The sequence below is a fragment of the Tinamus guttatus genome, unplaced genomic scaffold (genome assembly GCF_059628265.1).
Source record: "Tinamus guttatus ecotype Peru unplaced genomic scaffold, ASM5962826v1 Tinamus_guttatus_pri_ptg000455l, whole genome shotgun sequence".
Lineage (NCBI taxonomy): Eukaryota > Metazoa > Chordata > Aves > Tinamiformes > Tinamidae > Tinamus > Tinamus guttatus.
The window spans coordinates 452,282-476,616 of NW_028288989.1; the positions used below are offsets into that span (position 1 = coordinate 452,282).

At 41.7% G+C, this 24,335-nt stretch overlaps 3 protein-coding genes and 1 long non-coding RNA gene across 4 annotated transcripts in view; 3 read left to right on the forward strand and 1 right to left on the reverse strand.

Moving 5' to 3' along the window:
• LOC148593136 (uncharacterized) overlaps positions 1-24,335 on the reverse strand; it is a 396,995-nt gene that overhangs the window by 30,758 nt on the left and 341,902 nt on the right. The gene's annotated exons all lie outside the window — the stretch shown is intronic.
• BRIX1 (biogenesis of ribosomes BRX1) lies at positions 81-3,454 on the forward strand. Its single transcript, XM_088532102.1, has 10 exons — positions 81-227; positions 380-491; positions 611-654; positions 1,313-1,383; positions 1,819-1,868; positions 1,957-2,030; positions 2,132-2,182; positions 2,304-2,405; positions 2,720-2,848; positions 3,168-3,454. The coding sequence occupies exons 1-10, from the start codon at positions 81-83 to the stop codon at positions 3,429-3,431; spliced, it is 1,044 nt and encodes a 347-aa protein (XP_088388228.1). The 3' UTR covers positions 3,432-3,454.
• Positions 4,630-8,012, forward strand: LOC148593137 (ribosome biogenesis protein BRX1 homolog). The gene is made up of 10 exons (XM_088532098.1): positions 4,630-4,776; positions 4,929-5,040; positions 5,160-5,203; positions 5,874-5,944; positions 6,380-6,429; positions 6,518-6,591; positions 6,690-6,740; positions 6,862-6,963; positions 7,278-7,406; positions 7,726-8,012. The coding sequence occupies exons 1-10, from the start codon at positions 4,630-4,632 to the stop codon at positions 7,987-7,989; spliced, it is 1,044 nt and encodes a 347-aa protein (XP_088388224.1). The 3' UTR covers positions 7,990-8,012.
• Positions 10,965-23,340, forward strand: DNAJC21 (DnaJ heat shock protein family (Hsp40) member C21). The gene is made up of 12 exons (XM_088532107.1): positions 10,965-11,152; positions 11,722-11,815; positions 12,834-12,957; positions 13,833-13,955; positions 16,784-17,088; positions 18,285-18,436; positions 18,772-18,859; positions 19,086-19,244; positions 19,740-19,779; positions 21,669-21,859; positions 22,249-22,324; positions 23,107-23,340. The coding sequence occupies exons 1-12, from the start codon at positions 11,056-11,058 to the stop codon at positions 23,269-23,271; spliced, it is 1,614 nt and encodes a 537-aa protein (XP_088388233.1). The 5' UTR covers positions 10,965-11,055; the 3' UTR covers positions 23,272-23,340.

Sequence of the window (24,335 nt, forward strand, 5' to 3'; positions counted from 1 at the left end):
CGCCACCACAGAGTGCGCGCCCAGAGCGTCTCGCAGGCAGTTCCGGCGCGGAGGCGGAAGTGCGGGGCGGTGCAGGGAAGATGGCGGCGGCCAAGCGGCAGCGTGGCGCGGCGGCGGGTGCCCGGCCTAAGAAGCGGCTCAGGAGGGAGCCGAGCGGCCCCGAGGCCGCGCCGGGACCGGCAGGAGCGGCCCCGGAGGAGTACAGCATCCCGGCGCCCGTCTCGCAGGTACCGCGCCAGGGCGCGCCGCGCGGAAAGCAGCAGAAAAGCGCCGGGAGACCGCGTGTTCCGGCTGTTCAAACACCTGTCTTGGCTGCGATGCAACGGGTTTAATGCCGGAAGCCTCTTTTCCCTGCCTAACTTCTGTGTCGTTTTCTCAGGGTAAATGGAAAAACAAGGAGCGGGTGCTTATTTTTTCCTCCCGGGGAATTAATTTCAGAACGAGGCACCTAATGCAGGATTTAAGGACGCTGATGCCACACTCCAAAGCAGGTAGGGCTGGGCCCCCGTGGCCACTAAATATTGCAAAGAACTGATTTCCAAGAAAAATCTTGGTGTTAAGCTGTTTGTCAGGCATTCCAAGTGTTGTTTTCTGCTTGTTTGTTTTGCAGATACTAAAATGGACCGTAAAGACAAGTTGTTTGTAATTAATGAGGTAACGTAGAAGTTAACTAGTGCTTCTTTCCCTTCTTTTTTTCTGTGGCAATCCTACATGTAAGAGAAGGACAGCCAGTGTGACCCTGTCCAAAGAAACTATGGCTAGCCATGTGGGTTGTGCAGCCTCATAAATGAAACCTACTTGTGTTCAAGCAGTGTTTAGGTTAGAATGGGAAGGTGACTTTGGATTAACACAGTCAAATCCAAATCTTTTAATTAAAAACTAGCTTGAGGAATGAAAACATATATATATATAGTAAATATATATATGAGTATATTTCCGTGTAACTGAAAGATGTCTTATAATAGATATTTGGATTAATTGTGGGACAAATGTGTGACCAGCTCAAGCAATGTAATAAGATATTGATAGAGTTGAAACAAGACCCCATTGTTACAACCCCTGTTCTAACGCCTGGAAAGCTCTTGAGATTGCTTGTAGCCTCAGGAAAATACTGCTCCTGGTAACAAGAACTTAAGATCTTCCCGAAAGTGTTTAAATTAAAGTGTGGGGACTGGGAGGAGTCATCAATTAAGAGGAGACCTTTTGTGTCTGAACTTTTTGCTTCAGAGGGTAGACATTAGTGGGTATGTGGAAAATGTGGGAAAATGTCTTCAGAATTCTGTAAAAGACTAATTTGTCATGGTTTGTGCAGGTGTGTGAAATAAAAAACTGCAATAAATGCATCTTTTTTGAAGCGAAAAAGAAACAGGATCTGTACATGTGGTAAGTAAATGTTTGTTGCTTTTTCTTTTCCATGTGGAAGTAGGAATGCTTCTGTTGTGACAGAAATCTGTTGGAGTAATAGAGAAAACGCATGAAATAGTGTTGCTTAGTTAAATCTGTACTAATCCCATACGTGTATAGGTAATGTGAATTTACAACGTATGATTGATTTTATTACACTGTTTACAAACGCATTTTATAGAATTGTTTAGAAAAGAAATGTGCATAAATTACATTTCTGTTGAGTATTAGAGTACCCAAAGCAACTTAGTTTGAAAGTATGTTAAAGGAATTCAATATTGCTTTTAAAAGAGGCCGGAATTGCTTCAGTACAGCAATATAATGGGTCGGGGTATACTGCACAACTCCAGCACACCCTTCTGGCTGCCACTAACGTTGTCATTTTTCTCCCCTCCTCTTGCCTCCCCACTGCAGGCTTTCAAATGCGCCCCAGGGACCGTCAGCCAAGTTCTTAGTGCAAAACAGTTAAGTTGTTGAAATCATTTGGGCTTTTTATTTTCTTATCTGTTCAGTCTTCTCTAAATACTAAAATGAGGCTTTTAATCATTGTAGTTCACACACTGGCTGAGTTGAAGATGACTGGAAACTGCCTAAGGGGCTCACGGCCCCTTTTGTCTTTTGATCCAGTACGTATAGGTTTTGTTTTTCATGGATTATGCTTTCATTTTATTTACACTGCTCCTGTATTTTTTTTTTTTGCATGTAAAATTACATTTGTCTTTTACAGACGTTTGACAAGGAGCCACACTACGCCTTGTTAAAAGAGTTGTTTATTCAGGTTAGTTTGAAATTCTTTTGTCCAATGTTTCATCCTTCTTGGAAAGTAAGATGCTTTAAGTTAAGGTGTTATATGATCGACCTCTTAAGATTACAGAAAATTAGACTGTCTCTTATTACAGATATTTGGTACACCGCAGTATCACCCCAAGAGCCAACCCTTTGTAGACCATGTATTCACGTTCACCGTTACAGACAGGAGGATCTGGTTTCGGAATTATCAGGTTAGTGGCTCCATTTTGCTTTTCAGATGGTGCTGTGAAATGACTTCATATCCAATCCATTAGTTGTAACTGTGCAGAATCATTATTATCAAGATATGGTGATGTTCAGTGCTTGCACCAAGCAGTGTCAGTACCTTTGTGATTCTGTAAAGGTAGCCTTCGTAATAGGAAGTAGTAGCCCAGGAAGGGCAAGTTTCACTTGTCTTTTAATTTTACCGTGTCCTTTGGCTCAAGTTGCAGCTCCTTCTTTTCCAAAAGAGAAACTCAGGATTATCACTCCATGAGAGGTAAGTAACATATTCTTTTTATTGCAGATCATAGAAGAGGATGCCTCTCTAGTGGAAATTGGGCCTCGTTTTGTTTTGAATCTCATCAAAATCTTCCAGGGTAGCTTTGGAGGACCAACTCTGTATGAAAATCCCTATTACCAGTCCCCAAATACGGTAAGCAGCTTGATCTTTGTCTTTTCCGTAGAGCAATTCCTTGGAAGTCTAGTCTTGTGAGCTCTTTGTGCAAAACCCAAGTATGCCTTTCCCTGGAATCCTTGATAGGAGAGAGTGCCTGAGCTGACTGCAGGTATAGAAGAGCCTTGCATAAACAGAAAGGCCTCAACATTCCTGTCAGTGAAAAGATAACGCTGTGCTGATAACTAATATTGACAGTTAGGCAGAAGAATCCCCACCTGTTTCTTTAATACCTGATTTTTTTCTTCCGTCTTGCTTACTCACCACCTGACTTGATTTTAAATTCTTATTTTTATAGCATCGACGGCTCATAAGATTATCGGTGGCTGCTAAATTTAGAGAGAAACAGCAAGTGAAGGAAGCACAAAAGATAAAGAAAAATGAGAGTAGGATGCTTGTTAAAGATGACTTCACTGAAACTGTCTTTGAGACTCCAGCTGAAGAAAAGCCAGTGGAAGTACAGCTTGTGAAACCAGAACCAAAGGCAACTGTAAAAGATAAAAGGAAGCCACGCAAAACTCAAAGGAAGAAGCAAAAAAAGCTTTTTAGAATTGGAGCATAAATGTAACAAATGACAAAATTAAGCGGACTAAGTGATCTATTAAAGACTAGGTGTGTATATATAGTTAGCTATATTTTATAGCTATCTTTAGGCAATATTGTAAATACCTGTTTTTATTACAGCCACACTGACTTGACTTCAGCTTTGAGTAAATAAAATGTCAAATTATTAGGATTCAATCTGTACTGTTGTGAAATGTTGCCGTTTGAAAGCCGTAGTGGTGGGTGGGGTGGGAAAGGAGATATCAAATCAGTATGGGATTCATGAACAGTCTGTGGACTGTAGGTCTGATCGCCTTCCTAGGAGCAAATCGAGTTCCCAAATAGCGTGATCACCTGTAAGCTCGATTATATCGGATTCATGAACAGTGTATCAAGTGTAGGTCCCCAAATACGGTAAGCAGCTTGATTTTTGTCTCTTCCGTAGAGCAATTCCGTAGATGGGTACTAGACCTACTGAACGCAGGTTATTAGTTAACAACCTATGCAGAGTCCATTATGCTTGTAGAGATGGACATAGGGGTTTGTAAAAACAAATATTGTCCAAAGGGGGGCGGGGAGGGGGGGAGAGGAATTGAGCAGAATGCTCAAATTTATGTATTCATCAATAAGGGTGAGCGGAATGCTCAAGTTTCTGTATTCATCAATAAGGGGGTTTCTTCACAGTTTGGCTGAAGAGCAGGACAAAGGGAGGGGAGACTGAGTGGAGCCATGAGCCCAGTGGGACAAAAAGAGCCATCTGCAAGGAGATGGGGCCTTTACAAAGGAGGGAAATAGGGCAATTGCCCCACATTCTTCAGCAAGGGGGACAAATGAGGCAGGTGAGCTCAGGTGAGAACAGATGGCGGGAGGCCGGAGTTCGGTGTAGGCGGGCCGGGAACGCTGTAACTTCTGAGTACCTTGGCCAATGGGGAAAAGGAGAGGGCGTCCCTCGGTGGGGAAATTAGGATAAAAGGGGGCTGCGTCCCCCAGCAATTTGAGAGTCTCCACAGCGATATGCCCGGTGGACCCTCCCTTTATTCGAATGAAGTTTTAGGACTCCTCTGTCTCCTTTTTGGACATTCAGTTCTTGACAGCGAGATTTTCCGCACAGCTGCGCAACGACCGCGCAACTGCCGCCGCCACCACAGAGTGCGCGCCCAGAGCGTCTCGCAGGCAGTTCCGGCGCGGAGGCGGAAGTGCGGGGCGGTGCAGGGAAGATGGCGGCGGCCAAGCGGCAGCGTGGCGCGGCGGCGGGTGCCCGGCCTAAGAAGCGGCTCAGGAGGGAGCCGAGCGGCCCCGAGGCCGCGCCGGGACCGGCAGGAGCGGCCCCGGAGGAGTACAGCATCCCGGCGCCCGTCTCGCAGGTACCGCGCCAGGGCGCGCCGCGCGGAAAGCGGCAGAAAAGCGCCGTGAGAACGCGTGTTCCGGCTGTTCAAACCCCTATCTTGGCTGCGATGCAACGGGTTTAATGCCGGAAGCCTCTTTTCCCTGCCTAACTTCTGTGTCGTTTTCTCAGGGTAAATGGAAAAACAAGGAGCGGGTGCTTATTTTTTCCTTCCGGGGAATTAATTTCAGAACGAGGCACCTAATGCAGGATTTAAGGACGCTGATGCCACACTCCAAAGCAGGTAGGGCTGGGCCCCCGTGACCACTAAATATTGCAAAGAACTGATTTCCAAGAAAAATCTTGGTGTTAAGCTGTTTGTCAGGCATTCCAAGTGTTGTTTTCTGCTTGTTTGTTTTGCAGATACTAAAATGGACCGTAAAGACAAGTTGTTTGTAATTAATGAGGTAACGTAGAAGTTAACTAGTGCTTCTTCCCCTTCTTTCTTTCTGGGGCAAATCTACATGTAAGAGAAGAAGGACAACCAGTGTGACCCTGTCCAAAGAAACTATGGCTAGCCATGTGGGTTGTGCAGCCTCATAAATGAAACCTACTTGTGTTCAAGCAGTGTTTAGGTTAGAATGGGAAGTTGACTTTGGATTAACACAGTCAAATCCAAATCTTTTAATTAAAAATTGGCTTGAGGAATGGAAATATATTTATATAGCATATATATATATCTGTATATTTCTGTGTAATTGAAAGATGTCTTATAATACATATTTGGATTAATTGTGGGACAAATGTGTGACCAGCTCAAGCAATGTAATAAGATATTGATAGAGTTAAAACAAGACCCCATTGTTACAACCCCTGGAAAGCTCTTGAGATTGCTTGTAGCCTCAGGGAAATATTGCTTGGTAAAAAGAACTTAAGATCTTTCCAAAATGAAGAACTTAAGATCTTTCCAAAAATGTTTAATTTAAAGTGTGGGGACTGGGAGGAGTCATCAATTAAGAGGAGACCTTTTGTGTCTGAACTTTTTGCTTCAGAGGGTAGACATTCGTTGGTATGTGGAAAATGTGCGAAAATGTCTTCAGAATTCTGTAAAAGACTAATTTGTCATGTTTTGTGCAGGTGTGTGAAATAAAAAACTGCAATAAATGCATCTTTTTTGAAGCGAAAAAGAAACAGGATCTGTACATGTGGTAAGTAAATGTTTGTTGCTTTTTCTTTTCCATGTAGAAGTAGGGATGCTTCTGTTGTGACAGAAATCTGTTGGAGTAATAGAGAAAACGCATGAAATAGTACAGATTTAACTAAGCAACACTAATCTCATACGTGTATAGGTAATGTGAATTTACAACGTATAATTGATTTTATTACACTGTTTACAAATGCATTTTATAGAATGGTTAGAAAAGAAATGTGAATAAATTACATTTCTGTTGAGTATTAAGAGTACCCAAAGCAACTTTTAAAATAAGTATGTTAAAGGAATTCAATATTGCTTTCAAAAGAGGCCGGAATTGCTTCAGTACAGCAATATAATGGGTTGGGGTATACTGCACAACTCCAGCACACCCTTCTGGCTGCCACTAACGTTGTCATTTTTCTCCCCTCCTCTTGCCTCCCCACTGCAGGCTTTCAAATGCGCCCCAGGGACCATCAGCCAAGTTCTTAGTGCAAAACAGTTAAGTTGTTGAAATCATTTGGGCTTTTTATTTTCTTATCTGTTCAGTCTTCTCTAAATGCTAAAATGAGGCTTTTAATCATTGTAGTTCACACACTGGCTGAGTTGAAGATGACTGGAAACTGCCTAAGGGGCTCACGGCCCCTTTTGTCTTTTGATCCAGTACGTATAGGTTTTGTTTTTCATGGATTATGCTTTCATTTTCTTTACACTGCTCGTGTATTTTGTTTTGCATGTAAAATTACATTTGTCTTTTACAGACATTTGACAAGGAACCACACTACGCCTTGTTAAAAGAGTTGTTTATTCAGGTTAGTTTGAAATTCTTTTGTCCAATGTTTCATCCTTCTTGGAAAGTAAGATGCTTTAAGTTAAGGTGTTATATGATCGACCTCTTAAGATTACAGAAAATTAGACTGTCTCTTATTACAGATATTTAGTACACCGCAGTATCACCCCAAGAGCCAACCCTTTGTAGACCATGTATTCACGTTCACCGTTACAGACAGGAGGATCTGGTTTCGGAATTATCAGGTTAGTGGCTCCATTTTGCTTTTCAGATGGTGCTGTGAAATGACTTCATATCCGATCCATTAGTTGTAACTGTGCAGAATCATTATTATCAAGATATGGTGATGTTCAGTGCTTGCACCAAGCAGTGTCAGTACCTTTGTGATTCTGTAAAGGTAGCCTTCGTAATAGGAAGTGGTAGCCCAGGAAGGGCAAGTTTCACTTGTTTTTTAATTTTACCTTGTCCTTTGGCTCAAGTTGCAGCTCCTTCTTTTCCAAAAGAGAAACTCAGGATTATCACTCCATGAGAGGTAAGTAACATATTCTTTTTATTGCAGATCATAGAAGAGGATGCCTCTCTAGTGGAAATTGGGCCTCGTTTTGTTTTGAATCTCATCAAAATCTTCCAGGGTAGCTTTGGAGGACCAACTCTGTATGAAAATCCCTATTACCAGTCCCCAAATACGGTAAGCAGCTTGATCTTTGTCTTTTCCGTAGAGCAATTCCTTGGAAGTCTAGTCTTGTGAGCTCTTTGTGCAAAACCCAAGTATGCCTTTCCCTGGAATCCTTGATAGGAGAGAGTGCCTGAGCTGACTGCAGGTATAGAAGAGCCTTGCATAAACAGAAAGGCCTCAACATTCCTGTCAGTGAAAAGATAACGCTGTGCTGATAACTAATATTGACAGTTAGGCAGAAGAATCCCCACCTGTTTCTTTAATACCTGATTTTTTTCTTCCGTCTTGCTTACTCACCACCTGACTTGATTTTAAATTCTTATTTTTATAGCATCGACGGCTCATAAGATTATCGGTGGCTGCTAAATTTAGAGAGAAACAGCAAGTGAAGGAAGCACAAAAGATAAAGAAAAATGAGAGTAGGATGCTTGTTAAAGATGACTTCACTGAAACTGTCTTTGAGACTCCAGCTGAAGAAAAGCCAGTGGAAGTACAGCTTGTGAAACCAGAACCAAAGGCAACTGTAAAAGATAAAAGGAAGCCACGCAAAACTCAAAGGAAGAAGCAAAAAAAGCTTTTTAGAATTGGAGCATAAATGTAACAAATGACAAAATTAAGCGGACTAAGTGATCTATTAAAGACTAGGTGTGTATATATAGTTAGCTATATTTTATAGCTATCTTTAGGCAATATTGTAAATACCTGTTTTTATTACAGCCACACTGACTTGACTTCAGCTTTGAGTAAATAAAATGTCAAATTATTAGGATTCAATCTGTACTGTTGTGAAATGTTGCCGTTTGAAAGCCGTAGTGGTGGGTGGGGTGGGAAAGGAGATATCAAATCAGTATGGGATTCATGAACAGTCTGTGGACTGTAGGTCTGATCGCCTTCCTAGGAGCAAATCGAGTTCCCAAATAGCGTGATCACCTGTAAGCTCGATTATATCGGATTCATGAACAGTGTATCAAGTGTAGGCCCGATCGCCTCCCCCTAAACAAGTAGCCGAGTTCACAAACAGTAAGATTTATTCAAATGCAACATTTGTAAAGCAGGTTTTGGATGTGAGTACAGGAAATTCTCTTCTAGAGCGTGGGGTTTTAGCTAGCTCTGATGTACAAATGTGCAATCATCGCTCACCCCAGAAGATGGGAGAGGGCTCTCGGTCTCGAGTCTCCTCAGGCAAGGGGAGGAAAGGGGGATCAGCGCATCAACTGATCCAGAATTTATGATTGATTCTTCCTTCTCACTTCTTAGTCTCCTCAGGCAGCGCCCCAGCACGAGGGGAGGGAAGGGGGATCAGCCTGTTGACTGACCCAGGAGTTACGATGGTTTCTCCCCCCCCAGACTTTTCCTCCTTAGTTCACCTTTTATACTTTTCGTTCAGGTGGAGCTTGAGTGACTAGAGTCATACTGAATATTGTTATTGATTGGTGAAAAAGTTTCTCGCTTTCATTTAAAGGTACAGTCAAGCAAAAATCTAGAGCGCATGCTCAGTGAGGGGTGGTGGTACCTCGGAGGCGGGTAACTTTTGGGATGGAGGTACGGTTTTCACATTATAATGAGCAAAGTTCATCTGAAAGGAGTGATTTGCCACCTTTGCTGGCTCAACACCGGACTTGTTATCTCCCATTGGACAGCCACTGTGCAGCTTGTCAGCAGCCCAGCACAGGGAGTGCAACAGAGTTTGGCCGCGGTGCCTTCACCCCGCTCCATCCTCTGTTACTCCCCTTTGCAGCTGCGAGGAGGGCAGAGTGTGGTGCCCAGGGAACCGTGGAGGAGCAGAGTCCGTGCACACCAGCCATCCTGGAAGTGGCAACTGTGGATCACCCCAGGCAGGCTCCTGTAATGCCAAAACTTCTGTTAGGCCCTAGTTTTCCTCTCAGTTCCTGCTTTCCCACAATTCTTACACAACTGTTTTATCGTTGTCTTTCTGATTATGGGCTTTCAAAAAGAACATATTAAGAGGGAAGCTGACATAAGAAAGTGTTAATATTTCTGCATTTGAGAACTAGCCTTTTACACTTGCATGTCTCTGGGAAACAACTCGCTGTAACAGGTAACGAATAAAAATAACTAGGGAGTCTTTGGTGCTGATCATCAGCCAGAGTTCAGAGTTTAGCTTTCCTAGTGATTTGAAATGTAGTCAGTAGTCCTTTTTATTTTAAGTTGCAAATTTTATAGGACTTCTCTGTTTGTGGCTGTTTCTTACCACCTCCTCTTAATTCCCAGTTAATGGAAAGGGGCATGTTGCTGGCCTTATTTTTTTATTAATAGTAGTAAGGTTGTCACTGTTGTTTCTGAGAGTCCTAGTCATGTTCTTGGAATCGGAAATGCGTTCATGGAAGAGAAGCAGGCCTTTATTCCCATATCATTGCTGGGTTTCTGCAAGTGAAAGGTACACTGCTCTCTGTGATTCAGAGCATTAAAATCATCTGCTTGTGCTAGCTGGGAATAGAATTCCCTGGCCTCTGTTGTTTAAGCATTGTTGGTACAAGGCGCTGATTGTGTATAACAGCAATCCATTCTTTGAAGGACTTAGATGTGCAGATTAAAAAAAGAAAAAAAAAACTTGGAACAGCAAAGGATCCTCTTTATTCAAGTTTCTATATTTATGTAGTTGGAGATTTGCTTTTCAAAGTAGAATGAGACTATATAGTGGTTTTTTTCCATCTAAGACCAACAAGTAAATTTTTAATACTGCATAACAGGGAATTACGAAGAGGCTTGGTTTTACACATACTTAGATGTGTCTGAATGCAGCAGAGTTGAGTAGCGTAGAGGGTACTGCAGAGCCATCAGCAGCAGGCTCTCCCCAGCGCTTCCCCGTGCTTCTCTCACAGGGAGGGACAACAGGCCTTTCCTCGGCTTGAGCTGGGCCGAGGCCAAAGCAAAGGTAACTTGGCCAATACATTCTGAAGAATGAAGGTTTTAAGGCATAAACAGCGCTGAGCTGTTTGAGCTGCACTAGTATCTCTACACTCCTGAGCAGCTGTGGAGACAGTTCCATGTATTTGATTTGATTAAATTAAATATCCACAAAAGCAAAATTCAGCATTACTGACAGGAGGCAGCAGCCCCTTGTTTCTTGAGGGGAGCAGATGGGAGCGGGGCTGCTACTAAAAGGGTGAAGGTGAAGGTGCGAGCGGGTCTTTGCAGGCCCGCCCCGCGGCACTGCTGCCTCCCTGCCCCCTTCCCACGTTCACGGAACTCGGTAACGGCCATTTTGTCCCGCGCGGGCCGGACAGGGAGTCCCCTCCTAGTGCGCGCAACCTTCCGCCCCAGCAGCAGCCCTTTCAACCCTCCCCGCCCCGCAACGGTTCTAACGGCTCCCGCGGGGCCCCCACGCCTCTCCAACGGCCCCCCTCAACGGTCCTAACGGCTCTCGCGAGAGCCTCGCTCCCCTCAACGGTCCCGATGGCGGAGCCACCGCGCTTCGCCCCGGTCCCCCGCCGCCGCTTGGCCGCCGGGCCGCGCTCCCCGCGGCGCCGCCCCGCGCTCTCCTAGCCCCGCCCGGCAGGGGGAGGCGGCGGCTCGGGCTCCTTATGGCTGCGCGGCCGGGGGCGGCTCCTCCTCCGGCCGCCGGCCCCGCTGCGCCGGCGCCGGGCGCTCCCCGCACGCGGTGCCGCCGCGACCGGCTCCGCGCCGCGGCCCCGCCGCCATGAGGTGCCACTACGAGGTGCTGGGCGTGAAGCGCGACGCCGCCGACGAGGAGCTCAAGCGGGCGTACCGGCGCCTGGCGCTGCGTTGGCACCCAGGTACGGCCCCGGGTCCGGCCTGCGCCCGGCCGCGGCCTCCCCTTCGCCCCGCCGGCTTCTAGCCGGGCGAGAGTGCCGGGGCCTTGGCGTGGCGGGGAGCCCCGAGCGAGCCCGCGAGTGTCGGCAGGGCCCAGGTGGCCGCTCTGTGCCGCGTTTGCCCCTCGTTGGCCTCGGGGCCGCTTCCTGGCGTGGCCCTGAAGGGTCTCGGGGGAGATTGTATCTCATCGTCCTCTCGCTGCCTTGTACAGAGTTACTTTGAGGGAGGGAAACTCACTTTTGACTGCGGAGCGAAAGCAATTTTCAAGTCTGGAAGCTTGGTTTTGATTTGTGTCCTTTGGGTTCTTTCCTTGTGCTCCTGCTCTGCCAAAACAGGCCTGCCCAGTAAGCTGGGCGTTGGGAAGCGTTTGGGAGAGGGCTGTGTCAGCTGTTGTCTGCTGATATCTTACTGTATCCAGTGACACCGTGAGCTGTGCGGCTGGCTTAGTGTTTCTGACTGTTTTCTTAAATGCTCGTAAGTGGTGCTGGCCCTATGCTTTTAGTTTTTCATAATTTAATAATTCCTCTTGCAGATAAAAATCTAGAGAATGCTGAAGAAGCAGCAGAACAGTTCAAGTTAATCCAAGCAGCGTATGATGTTCTCAGTGACCCCCAGGAAAGAGCTTGGTAAGTAATACTGATCTTGTAGTGGACTGGTAAAGATAGCCTCATATTCCTAATTCTGTCCTCACCAGGTCTGTTTTGCAGCTCACCTGAGATGTGGTTTGGTAGAGCCTCTGTGCAGGTCTGGCCAGTGTTCCTGATGCTTTGCCCCGAACTTTAAGTAGCTGAGAGCCATGCAGCATGTGCTGTCTGCCTCAGAAACTCAAAGGAGGAGAGACCTGGAGGGTGTGGGAGACATAGCTACAGACCCCTGCCTTCTTTTGTGATGTTGGGTGGCTGAGTGGCATGACAGTGTTGGCCTTGGGTTGCTCCTTTCACAGTGGGAGGTAGTTTTTGTGCTGGCACAAGTATCCCTCCACTTGTGTGGTATTACTGCAATTCAAGTCCCAGATACTGTTAGGGAACTGCCCTTAGGGGAAAAAAAGGCAGCGCTGCTGTGTAAAAATACAGGTGTTGAATGTGCTGCTATCTACCGCTGCAGATAAAATTCCTTAATAATATGTATTCTGCCACATGTTTCTGTAACAAATATCCTGTCGTGTTTTTGTAACAATTCTAATTTGAAATGTACATACATGTTTGTTTTTAAGAGATTATGTCACTTTAAATGCTCTGTGCAACTTGTCTTTCAAATATGCTGAAATGATGTACCAGATTATGCAACTGAGAATGCCGATACTAACTTTTTCTTCCTTTGAAGCAAAGTGCTATTTTCCACTTTTTGAATGCTAATTCACATTTTAGATTTTGCACAAGTATTGGATGGTTTGGATAATGTCACACTGGTTTTTGAAACCTTATTGAAACATCTTATTCAATTGTGATCTGTTTAGTTTTTTTTTTTTTTTTTGGTGCACCTTTTCTTGTTTTAACATCTCTGAAGATGTTGTACTTGGCAGGCAAATTCCATGCACTGGGCTAAGAAATACACGGATGTAATATGGGTACTATTTAGATATCTCTTGTTTTGTATTGGGAATGTTCTGTGTCGCTTACATCTCTCAAACTGATTTTTTTGTAGGTATGATAATCATAGAGAAGCTCTGCTGAAAGGAGGAGTTGATGGTGACTATCAGGATGATAGTTTAGATCTGCTGCGCTATTTCACTGTTAGCTGCTACTCTGGATTCGGAGATGATGAAAAGGTAATGAACATCTTTAATGCATCAGTTTAAATCTTACAAAAATATCAACATTCACTTAATGTTGAAAAGCTATTCATAGAAATGTTTAACAAAATAGTAATGCCTTGCTAAGACAAAACCTGTGCTGGATATTTAATCAAGTTATAATTTCTGCTTATTGCCTAACAACTACCTGGCTGTGGTTTCAAACTATACTGTACAATTACAGAGCATGTCTGTATATTTTTATATAGTGAAGAATCCCAATGCTTTTCAGTAATATCTTTAAAAAAAGCTACCATGTCTCAAGCCAAAGAAAAACAACATAATACAAGTGATGGGAGTGGAGGTACACTTGCTGCAAACTAACTTCCTCTTGGATTTTAAGATGCTGGTCTTAAGTTATAAAGCACTGGGCGATCACAAATAACTGTATGTGACAGTATTCCCATCGCCTTCTGTTATTATAGAGTAACAAGTTAGTAACTATAATTTAGAATAAAAGATAGTAGTAGGATACTTGATAGTGTGCTTTATATTTGGCCTTTCTTCTGAACTTGGTCTCATGCAGCAAGAAATACATTGACATTCTCAGCATGCTGCAAATAAATAAATAAATAAAAACAATTAAAAAAATCTTTTGAATTGAATATAGGTGCTTGATGTGAGACAGAGAGACAATAGATAAAGGAAATAGAAATTAGGGGAATAGGAGAGAATGGGAACTTTGTTAAACAGAAAGTGTTTCATTATCACTTATAAGGCCCGTACCAGGGTTATTGGTTTTAGAGTTGCTGCAACAAATCATAGTGTTTGTCTAAAATCTACTTCAGTACCTGAGCATTGTGCACTTAATGAACCATACAGAATGAGTCATGGATTATTTTTTATTTCAGGGATTCTTTTCAGTCTATCGGCAAGTTTTTGAAAAGATTGCAAAAGAAGAGATGGAATATATGAGCCAGGAAGATGCCGAAGAATTCCCTGTGTTTGGAAATTCTCAAAGTGACTATGATAAGGTAAGAAGAGTTGAATCATTGCTTTGCCTTGCATTGAACTCAAAGGAAAGGCTCCCGCTGACTTTAGTTGAATACAAACCCACCTATATCTACCCTATTTTCTACCATCGTAGATTATTGCTATTATAAAAGAAATGTGTAAATTATGATTCATAATATTTGGATGAATCAAAATTGTTATTTCCTGTCGGACTGCATTAGTAGCCAGGTTTTTAGTGATGAGTTGTCAAAACCCTGCATTTCACAGGCCTAACCATCAATTACACCAATGAAACTTAAGTGCTATTCAAAGCCTAAGAAACACAAGAACAGATGTTCTCTTGCCTAGTCAATGAGAACAGTTTGCCACTGCTCTAATGTAACATACAGAAAGGGAAATTAAAATATAGTGGTTTTAGCTGTATGAACAGTGCCTTGACTTCTTTAAGAAAACTAAAATGCATTCACAACATACGGCGGACTGTGGAACATGGGAGGCATGGCGATTGACCTAGAATAGGAGCTCCAGCTAAGAAGTTTCTGTCATCTACGTTATTCTGCAGTTAGATTTAATTTTCAGAGTATCACATCCTTTCCTTACGAATGGTACAGACCTGAATTTTCTCTCTCATTTACCCACTGCTTGTTGTATTCTACCAATGTTATCTTTTAAATTACCAATATTTCTATGCTGAATGTGAATATGCCAATGAATGACTGAATAGTACCAGTACTTTTAAATATTTCTCTTAGTCTGCTACTTCTCCGTGGCACTTTCAGTAGTGTTTCATATGACTAATTGTTTATAGACTCTAACTGATGCGTAATTTAATGTGAGAAACTTCTATGGTGTGAAACTTGGCTGGAGTTTGAAACAAGGTTAGAAAAAAAGTTAGAACGAATGTCAGAAAGGTTCTTTGGGTTTCAGGTTTTATAGGATGGCATAACAAAGTCTTTCCCAGGAAGAAAACCATTTAGTGTCTCTGAAATTGTTAAAAACTGTTTTTAATGGAGTGAGCTTGAAACATGCTTGGAAAGTGCTTGTGTAGACGCTACAGAACTGGTGTGATTATAGACAAGAAATAGCTTTTATTCTGTCAGCTAATAACTACAAAAATATCTGAAATTTTAGAACCAACGTGATTTGACATCTGCCTTGATTCCAGCAGATTTAGAATCAGCAGATTCTCCGCAGGCATCTACAGAGATTCCAGCACTTCATTGTCCACTCCTCTCGTTGGAGTGAGTGTTGTGGGGAAATAGAAAAGTTTGGGAAGGAAACTGCAAAAGTTATCTAGAGGCCTGAAAAGCTGTAATGTAAATGTTCCCTAGCTCAATCTACTGAGTTTATTCATTGGTTTGAGAGGTGACCTAATCAGTGCCAGTCAAACAGTAAAAGTATTTGTAAATCTTTGTGACTTATCAAGATCTCATGAGAGGAACATATGAGTCAATTAGGTGCTGAAACAATAGCAATCAGCAACTATAAGTAATAAGCAAAGCAAAAGCCAGCTGTAATAAGGAAAGCAAAATCCATCTGGCAGTCCAGCAGGAGCTGGTTTACTGTCGTGCATAAAGGTGACAGACATGCTCAGGCAGTCACTGAGCAGGAGGAAAGTCTCACAGCTCAGAGTGATGAAAGAAGGGGAAGATCACTGTCATCAGCTGGTGGCCATGTGCTCTTTTGGGGAGAAGACATCTCTTTCTGGAGCAAAAATCTGAGCTAGTAGAAAGAGAGGCTGTCATCAGTTAGATTACTGGGGACCCACATGTAGCTGAATTTTGGTCGTTGTAGTCCATATGAGCCCAGATACCCAGTGGCGTAAGGGGGAGAAGAGAGATTAAAGTGAAATGCAAACTCTCAGGTTAAATATCTGGATTTATGATCTGTTATCTTTTGAAATACAAGTGGTAGTGCAGGGAAGGATAAGCACTGAAAATGCAGCTTAATGGGGAAAATAATGTAAGAAAAGGGAGTTTAGGTATTTTGTTTCCTATATATGCAAAATAGAGTGTGTTGATTGTTACTTGGAAAGGAGTAGAGAAAAAACAGAACACAGTCACTATGCCATTTTATTAATCCAATGTTTATTCATGAGCAAAAGGAAGAATTGGGGGGAAAAAACATTCATTGAGAGATCGGTGAGAGTTGGAGGGCATCATTTTAATGGGCACTCTCATAATCTTCTAACAAAACAAAAGCAAGCATGTCTTCCATAAGAAATGCGTAATTCATAGTTAAACCATGGTTCAAGAATATTGTAAATGCCAGTAACTTAGGAGTTAGATTTTTCTTTAATATTTCTTTTTCTCTCAAGGGCAGTAAAACAACTTTTCTCTCCTGCTCTGGTAGCAGAACGGATAAACCGGGAAGTAATAGGACTATATACTTTTTGTTTGGTTGCCCTTTGTTCTTGGCCAGTGTTGAAAAAGTATAGATGACCTTGGTTTAACTTGCTATAATGGTTGTTCTGTAGTGTATGCATCCCTGTGGATGGAATATCTGATTCTGAGTGCTCTTCAGTTTGACAGGAAGAGGTAGAGCAACATTAAGAAGCTGCTCACTACTGTAGTGCAGTTCAGTCCAGAAACTGAGTGCCAATCCAGAAATTGAGGAACAATTGAGTGGAAAAGGTTGTAGACTTGCCATGGTTTATCAGTTTAAAGATGAGGAAGATTTAGAGAAACCTCTAATAATTGATTGGTACTTTGGGAAACAGGGTAGCCTGTGTAGGAGATGAACTACTATGAAAATCCCAATTGATTTGGTGTATATTCCCACACTTCCAATAAAATGACTGTTTTAAAGCTGCCCTTTATTTATTTATTTATTTATTTAACCCCAACAGGTAGTCCACCCTTTCTATGCATATTGGCAGAGTTTCTGTACTCGGAAGAGCTTTGCTTGGAAAGAGGAGTATGACACACGGCAAGCATCAAACCGCTGGGAGAAACGAGCTATGGAAAAAGAAAACAAGAAAACAAGAGAGAAAGCGAGGAAGGAGAGGAGTGAACTTGTCCGTCAACTAGTTGCCTTTATTCGTAAAAGGGATAAAAGAGTACAGGCTCACAGAAAACTTGTAGAAGAGCAAAATGCAGAAAAAGCTAGGAAAGCGGAGGAATTTCGGAGGCAGCAGAAACTCAAACAAGCCAAGTATGTATATGGGGAACAAATCTATTTTAAACTTGGAGAATGATCCATGAGGATTCTACACTGGGTTAGATTCTAATAGCAGCTGCATTTGCTCTTTTAATCATCTTGAAAATTGTTTTAATTTGGTCTTACACTCAGTTTTAAAAGCCTCTGACTTATCTGCATTGTGCTGATGTCTAGAGATAGCAAAGATAACCAGGAGAGTTAACTGTGTGTCACAGGTAACTGTTTGCAGTAGCACAGAGTTCAGTGTGCTTTTACTTATCTGGGAAGCTAAAATTTGAGAGAGGACCTTGTTGCTTTAAAGAAGAAGAAGAAGAAAAAAAGGATGTTATAGAAAAAAGAACACTAACAATCTTGAATTAGATGAGCCTAAATGTCCTTGTAGTCATACCTTCTAAAAAGTGAAGTAGAAAAAATGAACATGTTTTTGCTTTTTCTTGTAATTTGGCAGTAGGGACCCTTTCATTTGGCCACATGCATGCTTTTGTGCTTTTGTTTTTCACAAAATTTTAAGCAGGAGGAGGCGAATGGCAACCTCGCAGTGCAGGTACAATTTGGTGTTCAAACCGGGGGAGCTTTTTGTGTGAAAATGGTAGGAAGGAGTTTAAATGTTTTTATTTGTTTTGCAGATGCACTTTTACTTCATTTTGCTTTTAATATACTTTACTGAGGGGCATGAAGCAGAGAGGTATGCATTTATTGGCAAAAGGCTTCCTAATGGCAGTCAGCTGGAACCAAAATTCAGCAGCACAATGTAGGGGTAATTTGGGTCACACTGTGTGTGGAAACAGCTGGTACATTCCCAAATCTGAGAGCTGAGAAGTGATGTGCTTGTGTGTTTTGTGTTGCTGCACTGTTTTTGATCTCGCAATAGCTAAATGAGGCTCTCCTGCTTTTAAGATTGAGCTGTTTTCTTGCTATCAGCTTGATATTTGTACCACACTGCCTAGCATTTCGTGCCTGAAATTCAAGAAGGGTCTAGCTATGTTAATGTCTTTTCACTTGCAGTGTAGATGTGCCTCCTGATGTCGGAATTTAATTCCTCAGATTTCCAGGCCCTACAAGTTCTATCATAAAAGGTTCAAGGATTTCCTTCTAAAATACTTGAAATGAACAAGTCTTCTTAAATAATATATATATTTTTAATTCCTATCTCATAAGCACAAATGTAGAAGTTATTATTCTAATTAAAGGCTTGCGGAGCAATATAAAGAGCAGAGCTGGATAACTATGGCAGATCTGGAGAGAGAATTGCAGGAGATGGAAGCACAATATGAAAAGGAATTTGGAGATGGATCAGAGGATGATGATGACTTAGAACAGGAGATAAAAGAAGGAATAGAAGGTATGTGTGAGACCTGTTGTGAATAATGGCAAGAGTTTGCTACACCTAAAGACTCAAGATCTAGACTCAAAACTTCCACTGTAGTTCAGGTCTACTGCTTTCATTGGGGATGGGCCCGGTGAGTCTGGCTCTTGATGTCTTCCATTGGGCATAAGAAGACATCAAGATAGAACTGGAAATTTATGCTGATTGTGATTTGGTGAGATAATCTGGATTTGTCTACATGTCAGTAATACTGAAGAAGTCAAGTATCCATATTGTGACTATCGGCTGTGGCTTTACAAGCAGCTGACTTGGAAAGTTTTATCAGCAATTTTCAATTCCTGTCTTTACAGACAAGTTGAGTGATGAGGCTGAGGAAGCAGAATGTGTTGATGATCTTTACTGCCCTGCGTGTGACAAATTGTTAAAAACTGAGAAAGCGTAAGTCTCTTAACTCTATTTTTTGTTGTTTTTGTTTTTGTTTCCTTGGAAAACCTGTTAAAGATCCTTCACTTAATAGTCAGTGCCTAGAAGTAATGTGATCACTGTCAGGGCGTAATTTTTCCTGTTTGTAGTGATGTATAATGGGATTATTATTAACTTTATATATAAATATAACTGTATTTGCCTAAAGCTAGTTGCAGTAACTATCTGCTGGTCTTCTCAGCATGAAGAATCATGAAAAATCAAAGAAGCATCGAGAAATGGTAGCTCTGTTACGGCAGCAACTAGAAGAGGAGGAGGAAGAATTTTCTGTATCTTTGGATGATGCCAATGAAATAAAGACCAAAGAGGAGGAAGAAATGGAAGAGACACCCAAACAGAAGTATTTTAAATTATTTTAGCTTATGTAACATTATTATGCTCAATCACTTAATAAGTTTTGGAACTTCTCAGTGAGGACTTCTAGTTGGATGTATAGTTGTGTTCGAACTCATACTATTAGGCAATTTAAAATTTTTCTTTGTATCCAGTGTTCCAATGAAATGCTTTCTTTAATATTCTACAGCATTTGAATCTACTCATAAGTTTATTAGTAACAAGTTAATAACGATTTAGTAAAAATTTTTTATTTGTTTGTTTGCTTTCGTTTTAAAATATATGCTAAGGGGAAGTAGTGGTTGTTATTTTTCAGCCAATGAAACTTGCTTCAAAAATTAGAAGTAGAACTGAAGAAAGCAAATCATTTTAGTTGTGGCTATCTCTCCCCAATTTCATGTTTAAAATATTTTGCAAAAATATAACTTGGTACCTTTTTTAAAACTATACTTCTGTTTTGATTCTTTTCTTGAAAGCTAATTTTAAATTCTTATCTTCACAGACTCTCTAAGAAGCAGAAGAAGAAACAGAAAACAATGACGGTATGGAGTTGGAGAAAACAAAATTCAGGGAACTTTGCAACCTGGTTTTGTTGTCTCCTTACTTAACCTTTTTTTTTTTTTGTCCTGAAAAACAGAGAATTTGAAATTATACAGAACTTCTGGAAAATGTTTAGATATTTTTAGTTCATTCTTGAGTGATAGTTTTTTATATTTATTATTGTCATGATATTATGTAATAATCATAAACCTCATTGTACTAGGATCTGTATAAACAGAACAAACATGGTGCTGACCCCAAAAAGCTTATGTACAGGAAAAAGAGACCAGTTAGAAACATAGGGGTAGGGAGAATAAAAAGAACTGATCAGAAAGTCAGTCAGTGGTCTCGGTGCTTAGCAGCTTAACTGTTTGTTTTTCAATTTTCTGTTTTTGTATTGCTTAACTTAGGGCATTACAGACGATAAATTATGATACTAACTTAAAGGGTATCCTGTTCATACTGCATAGTTGGAAGCAATGCATCCATTCTACCCTATCCCTTGAATTGTAGACAGCAGCGATGCCAGTCTGTGGTGCTCTGGGTCCTGTGTTTTTCTGTGATGTGACAGCTCTGTGCTGAAAGCAGCAGGCTGAGACTCGAGAATTAGGAGTTGTTCAGGTTTGAGTGGCAGGATTATCACAGTGGGCAAACTCGGCTGTCCCCCTCCCTTAAACTTGATGTATTTGAATCCTCTTCTCTACTTACTGCCTTGGTCCTACTTTGTCCTAGGGAGCTGCCTATAGCAGGTCTTGCGTTGTTCAACCTTTACCAAGAAGGTTGCATACCTTTTTCCCAACCTCTACTCCATCTAGTCTCCTGTTTGCATTCCCTTTCTCTGCTTTCTGTTCTACCATCATTATTTCTTGCCCTCGAGACACTTCCAGAGATGTTTATACAAGCTTCTTCTTGGGTTTACATAATTGGAGGTGAGATCCTCTTTTCTTGTTTCCATCCAGCCCATCAGCTTCCTGTCCCCCTTGGCCCTCAATTTGGAATCAGCAGGCCTTGATTTGCAGTGTAGGATGTGTATGGGGGACTTCTCTACCTGCCATTGGTTCTGTTACAAGGTCTTCTGCAGCCCAGAGCATGGGTTGCATGTCGCATTATCATGAGCTGGAATGTTCTTAGTGTGGAGAGCCTCTTCTGGAAACTGCCATCCCCTACCAAGCTTCTGCTGAGCACATGTAAACGCTGGTGGTTTTCACTTTTATGGATATTGGTAGCTTAGCCAAATTTTGCCAGTCAGTTTTAATTCTGCCAGAAATACTAGAGGAGCTACAGTTGCATGACCATAGTGTTATGTCCATCTTGTTATCATGCTTCTAGGAGCTGAGCTGTTTTGCTTCACACATTTCAGGACTTGACTCTTTGGCTTACTGTCCTGAGGTTAATCCTCATTGTGTAGGTGGGATCCTGTCATCCAGTCAATGGGAAAGGTTACTGGTGCTTTTTTAAATGTTGTGGGGGAAGGAGGGAATGTATAGCACAGTGAGCTAATTTGGCTCAGTATCCTAATGCAGATGTGTGGCACAGAAAACTAGATGGAACACTTAACGTGTGGCAGTTGCAAAACCATTAATCTGTAATCTGTAATGTGAAATGATAGCCAAAACAGTATGAATCCAGTGTATAACCAAAAGCTGCTCTAATTCTCCTCTCCCTGAGTTCTAGAGGCTATATGTTAAGGGTGTCTCTACACTGATTCATTGCAGATGGCCTTCCTTTCAAACTAAGATAGCTGAAGTGTCACTGAAAGCATAGAATAAAATTAGAAAATTGATTGCTTTGTGTTTGTTTTTCCCCCACCCTCTCCTGGATGACAAAAATGACTGTTAGAAATGTGATTACTGATTATGTTAGAGTAGTTAACTACATTCCTCTCTGACAGACTTACGAGGACTCTTTTGATCAAAGTGCTGATGAGGAACCAGTTGAACAGAGGGAGGCTCCCAGTGCAGACAAGGACAGTAGCTCAGCAGGCGAGCTGGTAACTGATGGCCAGAAATGTTCTGCGTCAGAGGAAACGAGTGCTACAGAAGACGTCAGCCAAGTGAATGAAGCAAAAAATGAAGTGAAAAGGTAATTTAATCAACACTGATTTGTAATGCGGCAGTGACTATGTGATTCCATGCCCTGTTTGATATTGTCACACAGTCTGAATATTCTCAGCGATGTGAATTGGAGGCTACTTCAATAAATCATTAAGAGTTAAATGTAACACTAAAAAAGCAGCCTAAGTTGAAAATGGCTTTGGAATATCAGTAGCTAATTCATCATCCAGCTAAATCTTGAGATCGACAAGTCCCAGTGGAATTGATGTTTTTACTGGAAGCACTTGTGACTGGTTGTGTGAAGGAGGGGAGGGGGAAGTAGTAGACACTTGATTGAAAATGATCAAAGGCACTAAATGTTGAATTAAATTGAATGTTCCTAAGCTACACTGATCTTGATTTATTTTTGTCTATCAGCAGTACTAAGCCTAAAGGGAAGAAAACCAAGGATGCAAAAAAATCTGCTAAGGCATCATCAGAGCACCCAACAATGGTATGTCAAGTTATTTAAAAATCACCAATTTGTAAACAGTATAAAATTAATAACAAAGTTGTTGGTTTGATCACCTGCCCACAAATTCTGTCTGATGTTTTTGGCTTACTTGCTAATATTTTTAAACAGGTACTTTCTATTCCTGAGCTTACATTAGAAGTTAGAAGCCTGGAGCAGCAGCTTGTATGTTTTTCAGGGAAAAGTAGCATCTCTCTCAATACTGAAACACAGTCCTAGACAAACAGTCCTAGTCTCACCACAGCAGCTCAACCCGATTAAATTATACACACATATAAAGACAGAGCTGTTGTCATCAAGGAGGTGACAGGCAGTAGCATTGGATCTTTACCACTATTCATACTTCCACTTCCCAGAATGAGCAAAACCTTAAGATCCTCCAACTAAGACCTACTTAGTTCAATACATCTTACAGTCCAAAGAAGTATGCATATATAGTCCTCTTTAGGCAGTTAAGATCTGAAGTATTCTTCATCTTAAAAGGCTTCTATTTGTAAGGCCTCTCTCTCTGTTCTTGGCTCTACTTGACCCTTAGTCCTACACAGAATCACAGAATGGTCACACCTAGAGCACGTGGCACGGGGTGGCATCCAGGTGGGTTTTGAAGATCTCCAGAGAAGGAGACTCCACAGTCTCTCTGGGCAGCCTGTTCCAGTGCTCTGTCACCGCAACAGTAAAGAAGTTCTTCCTCACATGGAGGTGGAACTTCCTGTGTTTCAACTTGCAGTAATGTGAAGCAATACTGGTTTGTTTCCCTTCTATAGAGTGAAGTTCCCATCCACTGTGTAACCTGCAACTCTGTGTTTCCATCTCGGAATAAACTGTTTGAACACCTGAAAGCTACAGGCCACGCAAAAGCAATGCAAGCACCAGCTGTAAATGGAGCTGTACACACCAAAAACAAAAAAGAGAAACGTAAAAACAGATAGAACTTTGTTACAGTGACAGTCTTCAAAATCATCCATGAAAACTCTCAGGCCTGAAAGGTGAAGATTTCCTGTATTTTGAGGTGAATGGAAAAGGCAACTTCTTGTTTTTGGGGATAAAGGAATGTTATTTTGTGCAGCAACTCCTGCTTTCGGTTGTTTGCCCCAGCCTTTCTTCAGTGACTGAGTGTCATCTACCCTGCCAGCAGCTCTCAAGTTGTGGCAGGAAATAGGTAACTTTACTGCATACCTATGGAAACTTGCATGGATGAAGTCCATGGATGAAGCCAGTCCAAGGAAATAAATTATTATCACACTTACGCTTAACACCTTTTTTTTCTTTTAAGCAGCTCAGGTCCTGTTGAGCGTAGCAAGTTGATTTTAAGTTAGAGGGAACTGTGTGCTGATTTGCTCATCTATAAAGAAACAGAAAAAAAAGCCTTTTTTTTCTGTTATCCATGCACGCATGACCTTTCCAATTAGTAATTTGAGAAAGTAGGAGCAGGATGATAATGTTGGATATTTTTGACACTCTCCACTGATTTCATTCAAGCACCTGCAGTGAGTTGGAAAAAAAATGTGAAGAGTGTTTGTGGTCCAAGTGAAGGAGAAATAAATAGATGATAGCTGCAATTCCATGTAACTATGTTCAAGGTGCTCTGCATTTATAAAGAGCATTTCTAGGTCTACAGACACCAACTGCAGAGAAAAAAAATAATAGAAGCTACAGTTGATTGTTTTCCTTCTAATGTTGAATGAAGAACAAAAACAATTAGAACTGTAGCTCTGTTAGATATATAGCCTACTTGATCATAAATGCTGCAAACGCCTTGAAAGTGGAGTGGGGTTAAAAACAGCTTGTTTTTCAATTACAAAACGGTTTCAAAACCAATCATCAGTGTGGTTAGAAAGCAGCACCCAGCTAGGACAAGGGCTGTGGTACTTGGTTAGAAAGTGTCTAGAGTAAAACTTTCTAGAAGCAACTTGTTCTTTTAAAGAAATTCCTCTTCAGTTTCAGCTCATTAAATAAAATGACAGAAACACCTCTGCAAGGGTAGCATGGTGAC

What these genes read in the sequence shown, in the direction of transcription:
- BRIX1 (XM_088532102.1), top strand. Translation starts at nt 81, where the DNA reads ATGGCGGCGGCCAAGCGGCAGCGTGGCGCGGCGGCGGGTGCCCGGCCT. An exon ending in AGTTGTTTGTAATTAATGAG is followed by an intron (nt 655 to 1,312) that starts GTAACGTAGAAG and finishes TGGTTTGTGCAG; the next exon opens with GTGTGTGAAATAAAAAACTG. An exon ending in TAAAAGAGTTGTTTATTCAG is followed by an intron (nt 2,183 to 2,303) that starts GTTAGTTTGAAA and finishes CTCTTATTACAG; the next exon opens with ATATTTGGTACACCGCAGTA.
- LOC148593137 (XM_088532098.1), top strand. Translation starts at nt 4,630, where the DNA reads ATGGCGGCGGCCAAGCGGCAGCGTGGCGCGGCGGCGGGTGCCCGGCCT. An exon ending in AGTTGTTTGTAATTAATGAG is followed by an intron (nt 5,204 to 5,873) that starts GTAACGTAGAAG and finishes TGTTTTGTGCAG; the next exon opens with GTGTGTGAAATAAAAAACTG. An exon ending in ATTACCAGTCCCCAAATACG is followed by an intron (nt 7,407 to 7,725) that starts GTAAGCAGCTTG and finishes TTATTTTTATAG; the next exon opens with CATCGACGGCTCATAAGATT.
- DNAJC21 (XM_088532107.1), top strand. Translation starts at nt 11,056, where the DNA reads ATGAGGTGCCACTACGAGGTGCTGGGCGTGAAGCGCGACGCCGCCGAC. An exon ending in GGCGCTGCGTTGGCACCCAG is followed by an intron (nt 11,153 to 11,721) that starts GTACGGCCCCGG and finishes TTCCTCTTGCAG; the next exon opens with ATAAAAATCTAGAGAATGCT. An exon ending in CAGAAACTCAAACAAGCCAA is followed by an intron (nt 17,089 to 18,284) that starts GTATGTATATGG and finishes TTCTAATTAAAG; the next exon opens with GCTTGCGGAGCAATATAAAG.